The sequence below is a fragment of the Nematolebias whitei genome, chromosome 8, assembly GCF_014905685.2.
Source record: "Nematolebias whitei isolate Nwh7 chromosome 8, NemWhi1, whole genome shotgun sequence".
Lineage (NCBI taxonomy): Eukaryota > Metazoa > Chordata > Actinopteri > Cyprinodontiformes > Rivulidae > Nematolebias > Nematolebias whitei.
In genome coordinates, this window is record NC_056505.1 from 38,616,600 (window position 1) to 38,633,961 (window position 17,362).

Below are 17,362 nucleotides of genomic sequence, written 5' to 3' on the forward strand. Positions count from 1 at the left end.
TGCCGACCGTTTCACGAGCCCTTTTGATAAAGAATTTCACAATACATTGGGGATTAATCCCCAATATAGATTAATCTGTGGATTTTTTTAATGAGATGTGTTTACAAGATGAACACCGAAAAACGTCTTGTTTCAGTGTGGTGTTTGTTGCTTCTTGAAATTTGAATTCTGCTTTTAGCAGCCAAACATTTAAAAAGCAGAAGTTAGAGCGTTAATACACTAAAAAGTTGTTTTCTTATTGCCAGAGACATTCACCCTTACAAGTACCAGCAGAGTTGGTGCTAAATATAAAGCTGCAATTCATAAAGTACCAAAACGTATTAGACTTTATTATAAAAGTCTAAAGCTTTATTAGCATTTAGCATTTAATAAGCATTTAGCTTTAAGCGTTTCCTTATGGGTCGGCTCTGAGATGTAAAATAATTTGAAGCCGGGTTCTTGAAAGTTCCGTATGATTTTCTCTGTACAACAGTAATTAAAAATAGGAAAAATTGGTATAATTTATGGAAAATCCATAAGACTTGACATGTACAGTGAGGAAAATAAGTATTTGAACATCCTGCGACTTTGCAAGTTCTCCCACTTGGAAATCATGGAGGGGTCTGAAATTTTCATCTTAGGTGCATGTCCACTGTGAGACATGTGATCTAAAAAAAAAAAAAAAATCAGAAATCACAATGTATGATTTTTAAAAATAATTTATTTGTGTGTTACTGCTGCAAATAAGTATTTGAACACCTGTGAATCAGCAACAGTTCTGGCCCTCAAAGACCTGTTAGTGCTCCTCTATAACGTCCACCTCCACTCCACTTATTATTCTAAATTAGAAGCACCTGTTTGAGGTCGGTAGCTGCATAAAGACACCTGTCCACCTCACACAATCAGTAAGACTCCAACTACTAACATGGCTAAGACCAAAGAGCTGTCCAAAGACACCAGAGACAAAATTGTAGACCTCCACAAGGCTGGAAAGGACTACGGGGCAATTGCCAAGCAGCTTGGTGAAAAAAGATCAACTGTTGAAGCAATTATTAGAAAATGGAAGAAGCTAAACATGACTGTCAATCTCCCTCGGACTGGGGCTCCATGCAAGATCTCACCTCGTGGCGTATCAGTGATCCTAAGAAAGGTGAGGAATCAGCCCAGAACTACACGGGAGGAGCTGGTCATTGACCTGAAGAGAGCTGGAACCACTGTTTCCATGGTTACTGTGGGTAATAAACTAAGACGTCATAGTTTAAAATCACACATGGCATGGAAGGTTCCCCTGCTTAAATCAGCACACGTCCAGGCCCGTCTTAAGTTTGACCATGACCATTTGGATGATCCAGAGGAGTCATGGGAGAAAGTTATGTGGTCAGATGAGACCAAAATAGAACTTTTTGGTCTTAATTCCACTCGACGTGTTTGGAGGACGAAGAATGATGAGTACCATCCCCAAAAACACCATCCCTACTGTGAAGCATGGGGGTGGAAGCATCATGCTTTGGGGGTGTTTTTCTGCACAAGAGACAGGACGACTACACTGTATTAAGGAGAGGATGACCGGGGCCATGTATTGTGAGATTTTGGGGAACAACCTCCTTCCCTCAGTTAGATCATTGAAGATGGGTCGTGGCTGGGTCTTTCAACATGACAATGACCCAAAGCACACAGCCAGGAGAACCAAGGAGTGGCTCCGTAAGAAGCATATCAAGGTTCTGGAGTGGCCTAGCCCGTCTCCAGATCTAAACCCTAAAGAAAATCTTTGGAGGGAGCTCAAACTCCGTGTTTCTCAGCGACAGCCCAGAAACCTGGCTGATCTAGAGAAGATGTGTGTGGAAGAATGGGCCAAAATCTCTGCTGCAGTAAACCTGGAGACAAACTACAGGAAACCTCTGTAACTGCAAACAAAGGCTACTGTACCAAATATTAACATTGATTTTCACAGGTGTTCAAATACTTATTTGCAGCAGTAACACACAAATTATTTTAAAAATCATACATTGTGATTTCTGGATTTATTATTATTATTATTTTTAGATTATGTCTCTCACAGTGGACTAAGATGAAAATTTCAGACCCCTCCATGATTTCTAAGTGGGAGAACATGCAAAGTCGCAGGGTGTTCAAATACTTGTTTTCCTCAGTGTACCTCTGAGCAGTTTGCTTGGAACCACAAACATGGTGGTCCCATAAACCAGGTTTAGTGGGGGTGGGTACCAGTGGTGGACAGGCCCTAAACTACCACAGTGTGGTGCAGAACCGATATGTAAAGAAAGTGGCAAAGAGCCAGTCATGCTAGATGCAGCACACTGATAATTAAATAAATACACTGCCTGGCCAAAAAAAAGGTCACACACTAATATTTCATTGGGCCGCCTTTAGCTTTGATTACATCATGCATTCTCTGTGACTTTGTTTCAATAAGCTTCTAATGTCACAAGATCTATTTCATCCTGTGTTGCATTAATTTTTCACCAATAACTTGCATTGATGACACTAGGCATGATGGGTGCATCACTTCACCTGCCTCTCTTCTTACCCTGATGCACCCATCACTCTGGAACAGGGTCAACCTGAACTCATCAGACCACATGACCTTCTTCCATTGCTCCAGAGTCCAATCTTTATGCTTTTTTTTCAGTCAGCCTCACTGATTAGTGGTTTTCTTAAGACTACACAGCTGTTCAGTCCCAATCCCTTGAGTTCCCTTCACATCGTGCGTGTGAAAATGTTCTTACTTTCACTACTAAACACAGCCCTGAGTGCTCCTGTTGTTTTTCTTCCATTTGATTTCACCAAATGTTTAAGTGATTGTCGATCACAATCATTCAGGATTTTTTTTCCGGCCACATTTCTTCCTCAGAGACAATGGGTCCCCTCTATCCTTCTAGTTTTTAATAATGCGTTGGACAGTTCTTAACCCAGTTTTATTATTTTCTGTAACCTCCTTAGATGTTTTCTCTGCTTGATGCCAGTGATTTGACCCTTCTCAAACAGACTGGCATCTTTTCCATGACCACACAATGTGTCTTTGACATGGTTGTTTAAGAATTGAGAAGCAGCTCATTGCACCAGTTGGGCTTAAATAACTTGTTGCAGCTGAAAGATAATCGCCCGTGCAGCAATAATCCAGTAGGAGGCTCGTACATATTAGTTAAATCCAGGTGGTGAGTTGTTTTTTTTTGGCCAGGCAGTGTATATCTGTTACCTCATACCAAGGATAAATTAAAGTTACAGTAAAAACAAAGTTCACCTTTAAAACCACCTGTATGAAAAACAACACATCTGAATCAAGTTTTACAGCATTAAAGCAACGTGCATAATATTTACATTCACAAAGAGCCTATGCTACAGTAATGCTAATCAGACAAACAGAAACTTTATGAACTCTGAGTGTGCACATCGTTCATGTTTAATAAAACAGTTTCTGCTCAGCTCCAAGTGGATGAAGAAAGCATCTGTTTCTCTGCGTCACTACCAGGGCTTATTTGTGCTCTTCAATTTTGAATTTCATTAATCTCAGCTATGACCAGGTTTTTCTAGCTTTATTTATACAGGTTAATCCCACTAAGCCTCGGGGACTTGGGTTTGACACCAAGGAGCGCCCTAAGTTGAGAAAATATAACGTTGAACATTGTGTGCCAAATGTTTTTGAACAGGCAACAAAAACCTCTTTAGTTTCACTCCTGCACATTCATAGGATTTGTTCAGTGGTTCCACTGAGTTCTCAGTCTTAGTTTGGGGGTGATCTCTGGATGGTTTGGATAAATGAACTGTACTGGTATACACCTTTCCATCTTGTCAAGACACTCTTTACATTTACCCATTCACACACACATTCATACAGCACTCTACTACATCTCGACAAAGACTAACCACTGGGACACGTCAGAGGCAATGAGGGGTTCAGTCTTGCCCTGGAACTCTTCAGCATGTGACTGCTGATGGAATCAAACCCCCAACTCTCCTGTTAGAGGACGACTGCTCTAACCACTCGGCCACAGCTGCCCTGGATGGTCTGCATCACATATTGGAGCAGTCAGAGCTCATTCATCGGCGGGTGGGACGTGGAGGCGGTTAAAAAGCAGCTTAGGAGTTTTGGTCTTGGTCATATTGAAGATGGAGATTTAAGTGGAGAGAAGCATCCAGAACTTGTGGTGAAAGCAGTCCATGTTGGTTCCAGGTCAACATGCATCAGCGTCCTGATTGTTCCTTCTGTTTTCTCTTGGATAGAGTTGTTGTTGTGAGGTGTCAGTAAGTACCCAGCAGAGCTGCATGCTGGTTGGTGTTAACGCTGTCCTTTAGACTGTGCCTGCCTGCTAACTAGCTGGTGCCCCTGGGTGGGGAATCATTTTATTGTTTAACACCAGATGTGAAGTTTACACTGTGTGGCATAAATATGATTGGACAAAAGATTTAAATTGCCATGTTTCTAATCCATCAGCAGAACCTCCTTACAGCTGTACCCCGTCTTTGTGTTTATGTACTAAGAGCTGACTGGTGTTGACAGGCTGGTGATTGTGCATGACCGACTGATAATCAGCTCGAGCCACACCTTTTACAAAGCCTGCTGCACCGCTAAAACGTGCTCCTCACGTGCTGCCATGAAGATAATTCTTTATTTTTAGAGCTCAAGTGAACTGGGATGTAAATACTAATGTCAGTGCACCTGGACAACAGTCTGTGAGATTTAAAAAGTTTATATTAATTAATGTTACTGCAGCTTGGCATGAGTGTTTTTTCCTCTGTGGTCTCTATGACTAATTTGCTGAAAGGATTTAGTTGCATGAGCTTGTTTTTAAGTGTTTCTAATCAGTGTTCAGTTTGACTCTAGTTTTATCTGTGTTGAAGTGTTTCCCTCATAGATTTGGTTGATTATGTGTTGGTGTTTCCCTGTTTTTGTCTCCACAGGTCCCCCTGCAGCTGATTGAGTGTGTGGAGTGTCGGGATATGTTCCAGCTTCACGTCACCTGTAAGGACTGTAAAGTAGTCCGGTAAGAACCGTTTTTGTTTTTATGCATGAAAATGAGTTTACTTGCTGATACTGTGCCACCTTACTCTCAGCATTACCTGAAATATACACTCTACTCTTGTCTGTATTCCTTTACATCAATTTATATGAACGTTTGAATATGAATTATTATTGTTATTGTTATTATTATTAGTCTCCATCTATCCGTTCATAAACTTCTCTTGTTCAGGCCTCTTCTGATCCGCTCAAAATAGCTTAATGAAACTTCATACCAATATTCATCATCACTAGCTGGAGTGTGCACTTTTCATCACCCCAGGCTCAAAGTCAAGGTCACAAATCAAGGTCAAATCTGAAATCAGTGCAGTGGTCACTGAAGAATCTCTGAATGCACACTGAGGATGGGCATGTTGTGTTGGTGATGTGAAACATGCTGCACCTGCTGTGAGGCCACAAAACTAAGGTTTTATATGAAAAACAACAGACTGCAAATGTCTTTGCATCATTCCAGAGTGACGGTTTATGAAAACAATGTTGCTCAGAATTCATATTGCTTGGAGATTATCAAGCTTTAGATTACTGTATAATAGTTTGACGGGTGTGTAATATGCTGTGTGCAGTACTGTTGTTAACATTTGATCATTTATGTACAAGGCAAAGAAAGAAACCTACTGTGTCCTCAGTGTCCAAATGAAAACTTTGTTCTTCTTCACATAAGACACATTTGTACTCCACTGTTATTTTATCACAAAGATTAAATTCATGAGATTAACTTATAAAACACTGATGGCTTGTGACATTATCACAAGAGCCTTGACTCACTAACACTGACTGGAGTTCAGTTTTAAAATCATAATGGAGAGAAAAACAGAGCTGACGTGGGGAAGAGTTGTTCATACTGATTAGACCAGAAAGGCATTTATTTTTACAAATGTCAAACATTAGAAAGTCAAATTCTTGTTGTAATTCATAGATAACTGTTTTTGTTTTTAGATAAAATGTAATCCTGTACATTATTTGATCAAAACGTACATTAGATGTGCTGTTTAGCAACACCTCTTTACAGTCTGACAACACTGTTTGTGCACTGATGAAGGTAAAGTTCAACACTCCTCTGGACGAGGATCTATTCTTGTTAAAATAATCAGAATTTTTGTTTGTGCAAATTAAAAACATTATTCTCAAACTTTTTTCTTTTTAATAAAAACAAATGTAGCATTCATCAGAATCAGAATAAACTTTATTGGCATTGCACCGAGATACGACGCAAATATGTATGTACAGTCGTCCGAAGATGTGCAGAGTGCACGAAGCTGCGGCTAAAATAATTAGCGCGGCCTTCTTATTCTTATTCAGAATAATTTAATATTAAATTAATAATTTAAATGACAAAAAGTCATTTTAGATCAAAAAAAGTTTTTTTATGTAAACCTTTTATATTTTTTTATTTAAAAGGTACTGAATGAAAAACTAGAATGGTCATAAATTAATAATAATTAAATAATGGAGTGGTGCAAGTAATGTTCTTTGTATAAAACTATTCTTGTGTAACAGTTTAGTAGATCCAAGAAGTTGCATTTAAACATACTTTTCCAATGTTGTTCTTTAAAAATGATGCTTAATATTGTAAGGAATTCTGGAGAGGAGGGTCCATCGGATAGTCGAACCTCGGATTCAGGAGGAGCAGTGCGGTTTTCGTCCTGGTCCTGGAACACTGGACCAGCGCTACACCCTCAGCAGGGTCCTGGAGGGTTCGTGGGAGTTTGCTCAACCGGTCTACATGTGCTTTGTGGACTTGGAGAAGGCATTCGACCGCGTCCCTCGGGGAACCCTGTGGAGGGTACTCTGGGAGTATGGGGTACCGGGCCCTTTGATACGGGCTGTTAGGTCCCTGTACGATTAGTGCCAGAGCCTGGTCCGCATCGCCAGCAGTAAGTCGGGCTTGTTCCCAGTGAGAGTTGGACTCTGCCAAGGTTGCCCTTTGTCACCGATTCTGTTCATAACTTTTATGGACAGAATTTCTAGGTGCAGCCAAGGTGTTGAGGGGATCCGTTTTGGTGGCCTTAGGATTGCGTCTCTGCTTTTTGCAGATGATGTGGTCCTATTGGCTTCATCAGATCGTGATCTACAGCTTTCGCTGGAGCGGTTCGCAGCCGAGTGTGACGTGGTCGGGATGAGGATCAGTTCCTCCAAATCCGAGGCCATGGTCTTGAGCCGGAAAAGGGTAGAGTGCCCTCTCCGGGTCAGGGAGGGGGTCCTGCCCCTAGTGGAGGAGTTCAAGTATCTTGGGGTCTTGTTCACGAATGAGGGAAAAATGGAACGTGAGATCGATAGGTGGATAGGTGCAGCATCTGCAGTGAAGCGGGCGCTATACAGGTCTGTCGTGGTGAAGAGAGAGCTGAGTCAAAAGGCGAAGCTCTCAATTTACCGATCGATCTACGTTCCTACCCAGAGGAAGACCCAGGACACGCTGGAGGGACTATGTTTCTCGGCTGGCCTGGGAACGCCTTGGGATTTCCCTGGAGGAGCTGTACCAAGTAGCTGGGGAGAGGGAAGTCTGGGCCTCCCTACTTAGGCTGCTACCCCCGCGACCCGACCCCGGATAAGCGGAAGAAAATGGATGGATGGATGGATTGTAGGGAGTAATTTCCTGTTTCTGAACTGTAAATGATCAGGTGTTGGCTCATTCATACTTTGAGGCGTGTTGACCGTGTGTTTGCCTTCTGGTCCCCAGGTGTCAGTTCTCCACCTTTGAGCAGTGTCAGGAGTGGCTCAAACGCCTCAATGCCATAGTGCACCCTCCCTCTCGCTTGGAGGACCTCTTTTCCTTTGCCTTCCATGCTTGGTGCATGGAGGTGTATGCTGGAGAGAAGGAGCAGCACGGGGAGCTGTGCAGGCCAGGTGAGCCTCTGTCTCCCATACGTCCGACATGACTCCCACAGGAGCATCTCCACTGTCCTGGTCTTATCACTGCTTTCTTTGCAGGAGAACACGTGACCTCATGGTTCAAGAACGAGGTGGAGAGGATGGGGTTTGACACTCAGAATGCTTGGAGAATCTCTGACATCAACAGCAAGTTCAGGTAAAAGAGGCTTTGTTCCGTTCTGGGGGTGTTAGCCCGTGTGTGGTTGTGTGATGGTACTCTGCTGGTACAACGCACTTCTGCTGATACTACATGATACTTTTGTTGAGCTATCACTTAAGCATTCACACTATTGAAATCCTGTTCGTGTCGTCTTTACTTTTTCTTTTGCTATTGTTTAGCTACTTTTAACCCTTAGCTAGCTTTTTTCTATTTGCCAGCATTTTGCTACTTTGGGCTCATAGCTAGTCTTTTTCTGTTTCTTGCTAGCGTTTCGTTACTTCTATCTTAAAGCCAGCTTTTTCTTGCGTTGTTGCTAGTTTCAAAACTCGTGAGTCTTAGCTAACATTTTCTAGCTTTTGCTTGCTATTTGCTAGCATTTTGCTTTTGACTTTGCTTCTGACGTTTTTTGCTTTATGATACATTTTAATGCATTTTTTTCTTTTAATGCTCTTTTCAGGTCATTTCTACTCATTTCAGCTTTCTTCTGCCTTTTCAGCTACTGTTTAGTTGTTTTTCTGTAAATTGTATCTTTTTTGTTAGTTCCACTTTTTGTGTGCATATTTCAGCTTTTTTCAGTGAAATTCAGCTAATGTGCCCTTCCTTTTTATTTCTGCTATTTAAAGTAATCTTCAGTTAATTTCTCCATTTTTGGGGTCATTTCAGCTTCCTTCTTCCTCATTCAGCAAACCTGTACAGGTCCTTCTCAAAAAATTAGCATATTGTGATAAAGGTCATTATTTTCCATAATGTAATGATAAAAATGAAACTTTCATATATTTCAGATTCATTGCACACCAACTGAAATATTTCAGGTCTTTAATTGTTTTAATACTGATGATTCTGGCATACAGCTCATGAAAACCCAAAATGCCTGTCCCAAAAAATTAGCATATTTCATCCCACCACTGAAAAACAAGTGTTTTTAATACAAAAAACACCAACCTTCAAATAATCATGTTCAGTTATGCACTCAATACTTGGTCGGGAATCCTTTTGCATGAATGACTGCTTCAATGCGGCGTGGCATGGAGACAATCAGCCTGTGGCACTGCTGAGGTGTTATGGAGGCCCAGGATGCTTCGATAGCGGCCTTAAGCTCATCCAGAGTGTTGGGTCTTGTGTCTCTCAACTTTCTCTTCACAATATCCCACAGGTTCTCTATGGGGTTCAGGTCAGGAGAGTTGGCAGGCCAATTGAGCACAGTAATACCATGGTCAGTAAACCATTTACCAGTGGTTTTGGCGCTGTGAGCAGGTGCCTGTTCGTGCTGAAAAATGAAATCTTCATCTCCATAAAGCTTTTCAGCAGATGGAAGCATGAAGTGCTCCAAAATCTCCTGACAGCTAGCTGCATTGACCCTGCCCTTGATAAAACACAGTGGACCAACACCAGCAGATGACATGACACCCCAGTGACTGTGGAAACTTGACACTGGACCTCAAGCAATGTGAATTCTGTGTCTCCTCTCTTCCTCCAGACTCTGGGACCTTGATTTCCAAAGGAAATGCAAAATTTACTGTAATCAGAGAACATAACTTTGGACCACTCAGCAGCAGTCCCAGGCGAGATGCTTCTGACGCAGTCTCTTGTTCAAAAGTGGCTTGACCTGGGGAATGCGGCACCTGTAGCCCATTTCCTGCACACGCCTGTGCACGGTGGCTCTGGATGTTTCTACTCCAGACTCAGTCCACTGCTTCCGCAGGTCCCCCAAGGTCTGGAATTGGCCCTTCTCCACAATCCTCCTCAGGGTCCGGTCACCTCTTCTTGTTGTGCAGCGTTTTCTGCCACACTTTTCCCTTCCCACAGACTTCCCACTGAGGTGCCTTGATACAGCACTCTGGGAACAGCCTATTTGTTCAGCAATTTCTTTCTGTGTCTTACCCTCTTGCTTGAGGGTGTCAATGATGGCCTTCTGGACAGCAGTCAGGTCGGCAGTCTTACCCATGATTGCGGTTTTGAGAAATGAACAAGGCTGGGAGTTTTTAAAAGTCTCAGGAATCTTTTGCAGGTGTTTAGAGTTACGTCGTTGATTCAGATGGTTAGGTTAATAGCTTGTTTAGAGAAACTTTTCATGATATGCTAATTTTTTGGGACAGGCATTTTGGGTTTTCATGAGCTGTATGCCATAATCACCAGTATTAAAACAATTAAAGACCTGAAATATTTCAGTTGGTGTGCAATGAATCTGAAATAAGAAAGTTTCATTTTTATCATTACATTATGGAAAATAATGACCTTTATCACAATATGCTAATTTTTTGAGAAGGACCTGTATGTTTAGCTTTATCTACTTCTGACTCGAAGGTAGCTTTTTCTTGTTGTTTGCTAGTGTTTTTGCAAATCATTCAACTTTTTTTTTTTTATAAGTGTTCATATTAAACATGTGGTGACAGTTCAGTGATTTGGCACAACTCTGGCACAACAATTTCCTGCGGGGTCAATAAAATTCTGACTTATTTAAAATTTACGGCTTAGTTTCAGCTTCTTCAGCAACTTTCAGCAACAAGCATTCACCCAGCATGTTGACAGGAAATGCAGACTTTTCTAGTTAACATTGCTCTGTGACCTTCAGGCTTTGCCCCAGCTATCCTCAGCAGCTCTTGGTGCCAGCTTGGATCACCGACAAGGAGCTGGAAAATGTGGCTGCCTTCCGCTCCTGGAAAAGGTTTCCTGCTGTGATTTATAGGTTGGTGCATTTTTCTTCCGGAGTTCGGAGTTCTTCAAATCGGACTTTAACTCTTTTTTTTTTTTTGCTGAACAGAAACAAAAATTTATTTTATGTTAAAAAAAAAGAAACACATGTTTTATAAAAACGTTTATAGTTCTGTAACAGGTTTCAGGCTAGACTTAAACTTATTATTCTAAATTGAAGAGCTTCTTTATGAAAATAAACGTTTGGTAAAGTCTTTGTCCATTTATCGTGGCCTCATGCCCTTGTTGCTGTTTTACATATTGCTTATCTGTTCCCTGTTTCAAGTGAAAAGTTAGCAAGAGCTGCTTCATTTAAGGTTTAAGAAGAGTTTTCTGTGCAGCTGTAATGTTTCAATTCAAGTTCAATTTTATTGTCATTTCCATCTATACATGAGGTGGAATGAAATTATGTACACAGGGTCCCAGTTAAACCCAAAAATAACAAAATATAAAGTATAAAAAGAAACAGTAAATAAGGATCTATGGTATGCGTTTATGACTGCAGGTGAAATAGAGACGGTGGGTCGTTAATGACAGAAAGTCGACTAACTAGCTTCAAAAAGGAACAGTTCCTAATGTTTTGTTTTGTTTTAAAGTTAGAAAGCCCCTAATCATTTGATTTGTTTAACAAGTTTTTGAATAGGCCTGTCACGATAATAAATTTTGCATGGCGATTAATTGTCTCAGAAATTATTGCGATAAACGATAATATTGTTTGAAATTTGACAGTAATTAGTAATTGTCAAATTTAAGAAGAAATGTTGGTTAATTTTTGTGTGTAGTATCTTTTTTCACCACTGGATGGCAGTATAAGACCGTTTAAACTGAAGGATGGATAGTGAGGGAGCGAGCAGCTTGTCTCTTATGAAAAATGGGTGGGAGTTCCCTTGACGTGACATGGGCTGTCTCTCCTTCCTGTTTTTTGTTTCTCAAAATGGTGGACATTCGGTGTGGTTTGAGCTCTGTAGCATAGCATTTTTCACACAAAGCTTTTAATTAAAGATCAGTAAACAGGTTCTCAGCTTCTTTTTGCGGAAAAAACCCCAACATATTTTTAGCTGAAGGCACGGGTTTCAACTGTGAATTTTAGAGCTTTGGCAAGACGGAGGTTTTTTCCTCCTGAGGTCTGCCTGTTAGCTTAGCCTCTCAGCTTAGCTGCTTTTAACGATCCAAAAAGGCGATTTAGGACAGTTTAAACAGATTTTAAAGAGAAAAGAGAAATGGAGGGGTCAGTGAAGAACACTGGAGTTGAGCCTTTTGTCTTCCAGTGTCTTCACTAGAAAGAGACACGAAGAAATGATAAAGCCAATAAAAAAAAAAACGAGGTCGGTAATTTTCATTTATCATGCGATTAATTGATTTATTGTTTATCGCGATAAGCCTATTATTGAAAAACATTTTTAATATGCAGAAGCCTTTTAAACACAAACTAAAAATTGCATCCCAAGTTTTGATGTTTATACCATTATTTATAAAGCACTTAAAACAGCAACAAGGCCAACCAAAGTGCTGTACAGACAGAACAACAGGTAACACACAAATCAAAATACAAAATGAGGTAAATCAGAATATAGACATAAAAACGGTGCAGTTAATGACGATGAAGTCATTGATTAATGATTTATGAAGTAGTTTCACTGAATGTGATTGTGGTTAACTTCTTGATTGACCCCCTCCCTCCCTCATAGACACCAAAGCACAGGAGCTGTGATCGCCCGCTGTGGCCAACCAGAGGTCAGCTGGTGGGGCTGGAGGAACGCCGATGATGAACACTTGGTCCAGTCCATTGCTAAGGCCTGCGCTGTGGACAGCTGCTCCCACAAACACCTCCCCAACGGAAGCTGTTCCAACGGAGCAGCCCTGCCCGATACAGATTTTGGTAAAAGTTCATACTCTCATTCATTCTCCGACGCGCTGTACTGTACATGCACAGAACTCCACACCTACTACCCAGCAGTCAGATGTTTACGCTGAGATCTTGCAGGAATTTGCAGCAGACACTGTTGTGCAACTCGACCTGTTTCAGCTTGTTTGAAGCCGTACACAAACACAAGTCACTGTCAGATCGTGCTAAACATACTTGAATGTATCTTTTAATTTTCTTACTTATCAGCGTTTTTTTTTTATTGTTGACGTAATGACCTGAACTAAATTCCCTTGTGTTTCAGAATCCTCTATGACCAACAGCTCTGAAGTGGAGACACTGGCCATCCAGCCCCACAAGTTACTGATCCTGGATGCCCGGTCCTATGCTGCAGCAGTAGCAAACAGAGCCAAGGGGGGAGGCTGTGAATGTCCAGGTAGGTCTTCATGTGCTCTGTGCACATATGGAAATATGTGCTGTGGATTCAGGAGCTCACATACACACAATTGTTTCCTGAGCTAAAATAAAACTGTTTTTTTTGTTTTCCTTCAATGGCCTTTTTCTCTGCAGAGTACTATCCCAACTGTGAGGTGGTGTTTATGGGAATGGCCAACATCCACACCATTCGCAAGAGTTTCCAGTCTTTGCGTTTCCTCTGTACTCAGATGCCTGATCCCGCCAAGTAGGTTTTCATTTTTAAGTGCCCCCTCAGATGCCCATTGGATTTCTGTAGTCACAACAGTAAAAGCTACAGCTAAACCTAGCTTGTTGGAGGTAGCTAGTAGTCACAGCTGGGTCTGATTGATAAAACCTGGCTCTGACCCAACTAAAGGGTCTCTTTCCATTTGACCTCTATATTTAGGTGTAGTTAAACTTATCAGTCTTGGGATAACGTTGTTGAACTTAAGTCAAGTATAAATTTCAGCATCGGGTCATAAGGTATGTACCAGATTTACAATTTAAGATGTCTGAAAGTTATTTTAAATTTTTTTTAACTGGGTTGTGTTTGTGTCAGTTGATCAACTGCGACATATCCAAAGTTTTCTGATGTTTGTTGTCGTTGCTGCTTGACTCCACAGCTGGCTTTCTGCACTGGAGAGCACCAAGTGGCTGCAGCACCTATCCCTGCTTCTTAAGGCGGCCCTGCTGGTGGTCAATGCAGTGGACCGAGACCACAGGCCCGTCTTGGTGCATTGCTCCGATGGCTGGGACCGCACACCTCAGATTGTGGCTCTGTCCAAACTACTTTTGGACCCTTACTACCGCACCACTGAGGTATCGACCACTTTCCTTTCTGACACCAAATTTGCTCTCGGTCTTCTAAATGATCTTAGATATTGGCTTCAGTTTATTAATGTAACATCTGAACCTGCTGAGATCTGCTGGTGTCAGTCAGACATCAAGACAAGTCTGAACTGAAATGAACACATGCAGCTGTGTGTTTGTTCATCTTCTCATCTACTACACAGAAAGAAGATATTATTAAAGCAATAAATATCCACTATATTGTTTTTGCTTCAATACCTAGTACATTACTAAAGGAACAAATTAAAACTATTATTAACGAGTTGGAGCTGCGCTGAAGCCGCTGCTCTCTGTCTAACCATTTATCTAAACTCTTTCCTCTAAACTAATCTGTACAATGCCATTGATGCATATTTACTAGTTTGGTATGATTTTTTTTTTATAATAACTTATTACCAGAAAACAAACCATTAAAGCAACTGTTTGAGATGTAATGCTGACTGGTCAGTATGGATGGGCAATATAGTCTCAAAAATATATCACTGCATCTTAATGAATCTTTTGATCAGAAATAATAATAATAAAAAAAAACTTATATCTGTGATTGTAAGCTGCAGGTAGCAGCTTTTATATGAGGAAACAAAAAATAAATGTATTTCACGTGCTCTATTTTTCACGTGCATGCTAACAGTGTGAATCTAATCCCAGGGCATGCAACAGTAAATATGTATTGCAACAGCAGAGACAAGCCAACGCAACCTGCTCCAGGTTGAGTTTTACCTGAAAATACTCTGCAAAACTTTAAATTAAATGCCTTGAACCCATCTTGTTGTTAGTTCTCTGGATCTGAGAACATCAGCTGTACTGTGTCCACTGGGTGATAATCAGCTTGAAATGGTGTAAGCTGCTCTTCAGTTGCTGCACGGTTGTGCATTGGTGTGTAAATAATGTGGACCTGCTTTTAATGTGCTGCTGTGTCATTTAGTTTTCCTACATGCAGGGTGATGGGAGGTCATTTTTCTTATATGTTGTATGATGATGTATGAAGCCCTTGATGTTTCTTTTTTCCTGCTTTAAAGAGCTTCTTTTCTGCTCCTTTGTGCAGGGCTTCCAGGTTTTAGTGGAGACAGAATGGATGGACTTTGGCCACAAGTTTGCTGACCGCTGTGGTCACGGAGAAAACTCTGAGGACCTGAATGAGCGCTGTCCTGTCTTCCTGCAGTGGTTGGACTGTGTTCATCAGCTGCAGAGACAATTCCCATGCTCCTTTGAGTTTAACGAGGCCTTTCTGGTACGTGTGCTTTTAGCTGTGAAGTCTGATTCTTCTTCTTCTGGCTGTTCCCTCTTCAGGGGTCTCCACAGTGATTCATCCTCCTCCATCTCACCCTGTCCTCTGCATCCTCTGTCCTCACTCCAACTACCTCCATGTCCTCTCTAACTGCATCCATATATCTCCTCTTTGTCTTTTTCCTGGCAGCTGCATTTCTAACATCCTTCTACCAATGTACCCACTGTCCCTCCTCTGGACATGTCCAAACCACTGTCCCTCCTCTGGACATGTCCAAACCATCTCAGTCTGGTCTTTCTTTTTGATTCAAGATCTGTTTTATTGAAATTTTTTCCATTTTTTAACAAACAGAAAGAAGAAAAAAAAATAAAAAATAAAAAAAATAAAAAGAAATAGCAAAGTTGGCAATAAAAACATTTACATGTAAGCATTAGTAAAGACATAATCGGCTTGAGTCAATTTAAATTATATCACATACAGTATAACCAACACAGGATAAAGGAAAATAATCCCTCCCTAATCACTGCCAAACAGAAAGGAGAAAAAGAAAAGAATTAAGAAGCTAAGATAGCCAAGATACTGCATTACCCCGAAGGAGTTGTGTTGTCAAAGAGACTGGAATAAATTCAGGAAAGTTCCCCAGACTTTCTCAAATTTGCCTTCTTTCTGTTGGAGTGACAATCTGATTTTCTCCAACTTTAAAGAAGACATGATGTCAGTCAACCACTGAGCGTGAGTGGGGGGAAATGGTTCTCTCCACCTGAGCAGAATGGCTCGTCTGGCCAGGAGAGAGGTGAAAGATAGTATATGCCGTTGGTTTTTATTTAGATTTGTCACTCCCTCTGCGACACCAAACAAAGCAATCAGTGGGTCTGGGCTCAGATGTGTACCTAGCACACGTGATAAAGTCTGAAAAATTTCCCTCCAATATTTGTTCAGGGATGAGCAAAACCAAAACATGTGTGAGAGGGACGCTTCAGCGTATTTACATCTTACACAGTATGGGCTGACATCAGGATACATAAAGGACAGTTTCAGTTTAGAGATGTGAGCTCTGTGCACCACTTTAAATTGGATTAGGTGATGTCTAGCACATAGAGAACTGGAGCTCACCAGTCTGAGTATGGAGGTCCAGGAGTTCTCTGAAATAGAGAAGCCAAGATCCTCTTCCCAAGCAGCTTTGAATTTATCTGAGGGAACACGCTTCAAATCCAGTAATCTGCTATAGATGGATGAAATAGAATGTTTTTTATTAGGGTCTAGAGAAAGAATAGTATCAACAGTATTGGTATCTGTTGAAATGGAGAGGCTTGGCAGATGAAGGATAATAAAGTGTCGTATTTGGAGATACCTGAAAAAGTTTGATTGAGGAAGGCTAAATTTTTCACTTAATTGTTGAAATGAAGCTAGAGTGTTATTGTGGAACAAGTCTTTGAAGCGTACTATGCCCCTTCTCTCCCATTCTTTGAAAACAGGGTCCTGAGATGAGGGTTTGAAGGACTGGTTAGACATGATAGGGGTATAGAGAGAGAAACTGGAGAGATCGAAGCATTTACGAAATTGTACCCATATTTTTAGTGAGTGTTTAACAACTGGGTTTGTAATAGTTGTAAGTGGTGGAAGTGGGAGCGAGGATCCCAAAAAGGCCAGGGTGGACCACTTCCCGGAACATATTGACTCCATCGCTACCCAGTCAGGGCAGTCCGGCCTATTGTAATAGAATGATAAAGATGCAAGGCAATGCAAGTTTGCAGCCCAATAATAGAAACGGAGATTTGGAAGGGCAAGGCCGCCTGCGATCTTGGTTTTTTGGAGATGTGTCTTATTTAAGCGCGGACGTTTTCCCTGCCAGAGATACGATGAAATGATGGAATTTAATTGCACAAAAAATGAACCAGGAATAAAAACTGGAATGGTTTGGAAGAGATACAAAAATTTAGGCAAAGTGAGCATTTTGACTGAATTAATGCGGCCTATGAGAGATGTGGAAAGCGGTGACCACCGGGATAACGCCTGCTTTGTCTGGTTCAGTAGAGAGACAAAATTTTCTTGGTACAGATCTTTGTACATCCTAGTAACCATAACACCCAGGTAAGAGAATTTTTGATTCTCAACTTTCAGAGGCCAATTACTGAAGTCAAGAGCCTGTGCCAAGGTATTAATGGGGAAAATTACACTTTTACTTAAGTTTAATTTGTAACCAGAATGTATTCCAAATTCCTTAAGCAATGA

The 17,362-nt window shown here is 41.1% G+C and overlaps 1 protein-coding gene across 1 annotated transcript in view; it reads left to right on the forward strand.

Moving 5' to 3' along the window:
- Nucleotides 1-17,362, forward strand: part of mtmr3 (myotubularin related protein 3) — a 48,157-nt gene that overhangs the window by 10,287 nt on the left and 20,508 nt on the right. The window contains exons 4-12 of the mRNA XM_037681254.1: nucleotides 4,897-4,979; nucleotides 7,692-7,858; nucleotides 7,943-8,039; nucleotides 10,615-10,728; nucleotides 12,422-12,612; nucleotides 12,902-13,033; nucleotides 13,168-13,279; nucleotides 13,677-13,872; nucleotides 14,948-15,133. Coding sequence (XP_037537182.1) covers nucleotides 4,897-4,979; nucleotides 7,692-7,858; nucleotides 7,943-8,039; nucleotides 10,615-10,728; nucleotides 12,422-12,612; nucleotides 12,902-13,033; nucleotides 13,168-13,279; nucleotides 13,677-13,872; nucleotides 14,948-15,133 — 1,278 coding nt within the window. The remainder of the gene's footprint in view (nucleotides 1-4,896; nucleotides 4,980-7,691; nucleotides 7,859-7,942; nucleotides 8,040-10,614; nucleotides 10,729-12,421; nucleotides 12,613-12,901; nucleotides 13,034-13,167; nucleotides 13,280-13,676; nucleotides 13,873-14,947; nucleotides 15,134-17,362) is intronic.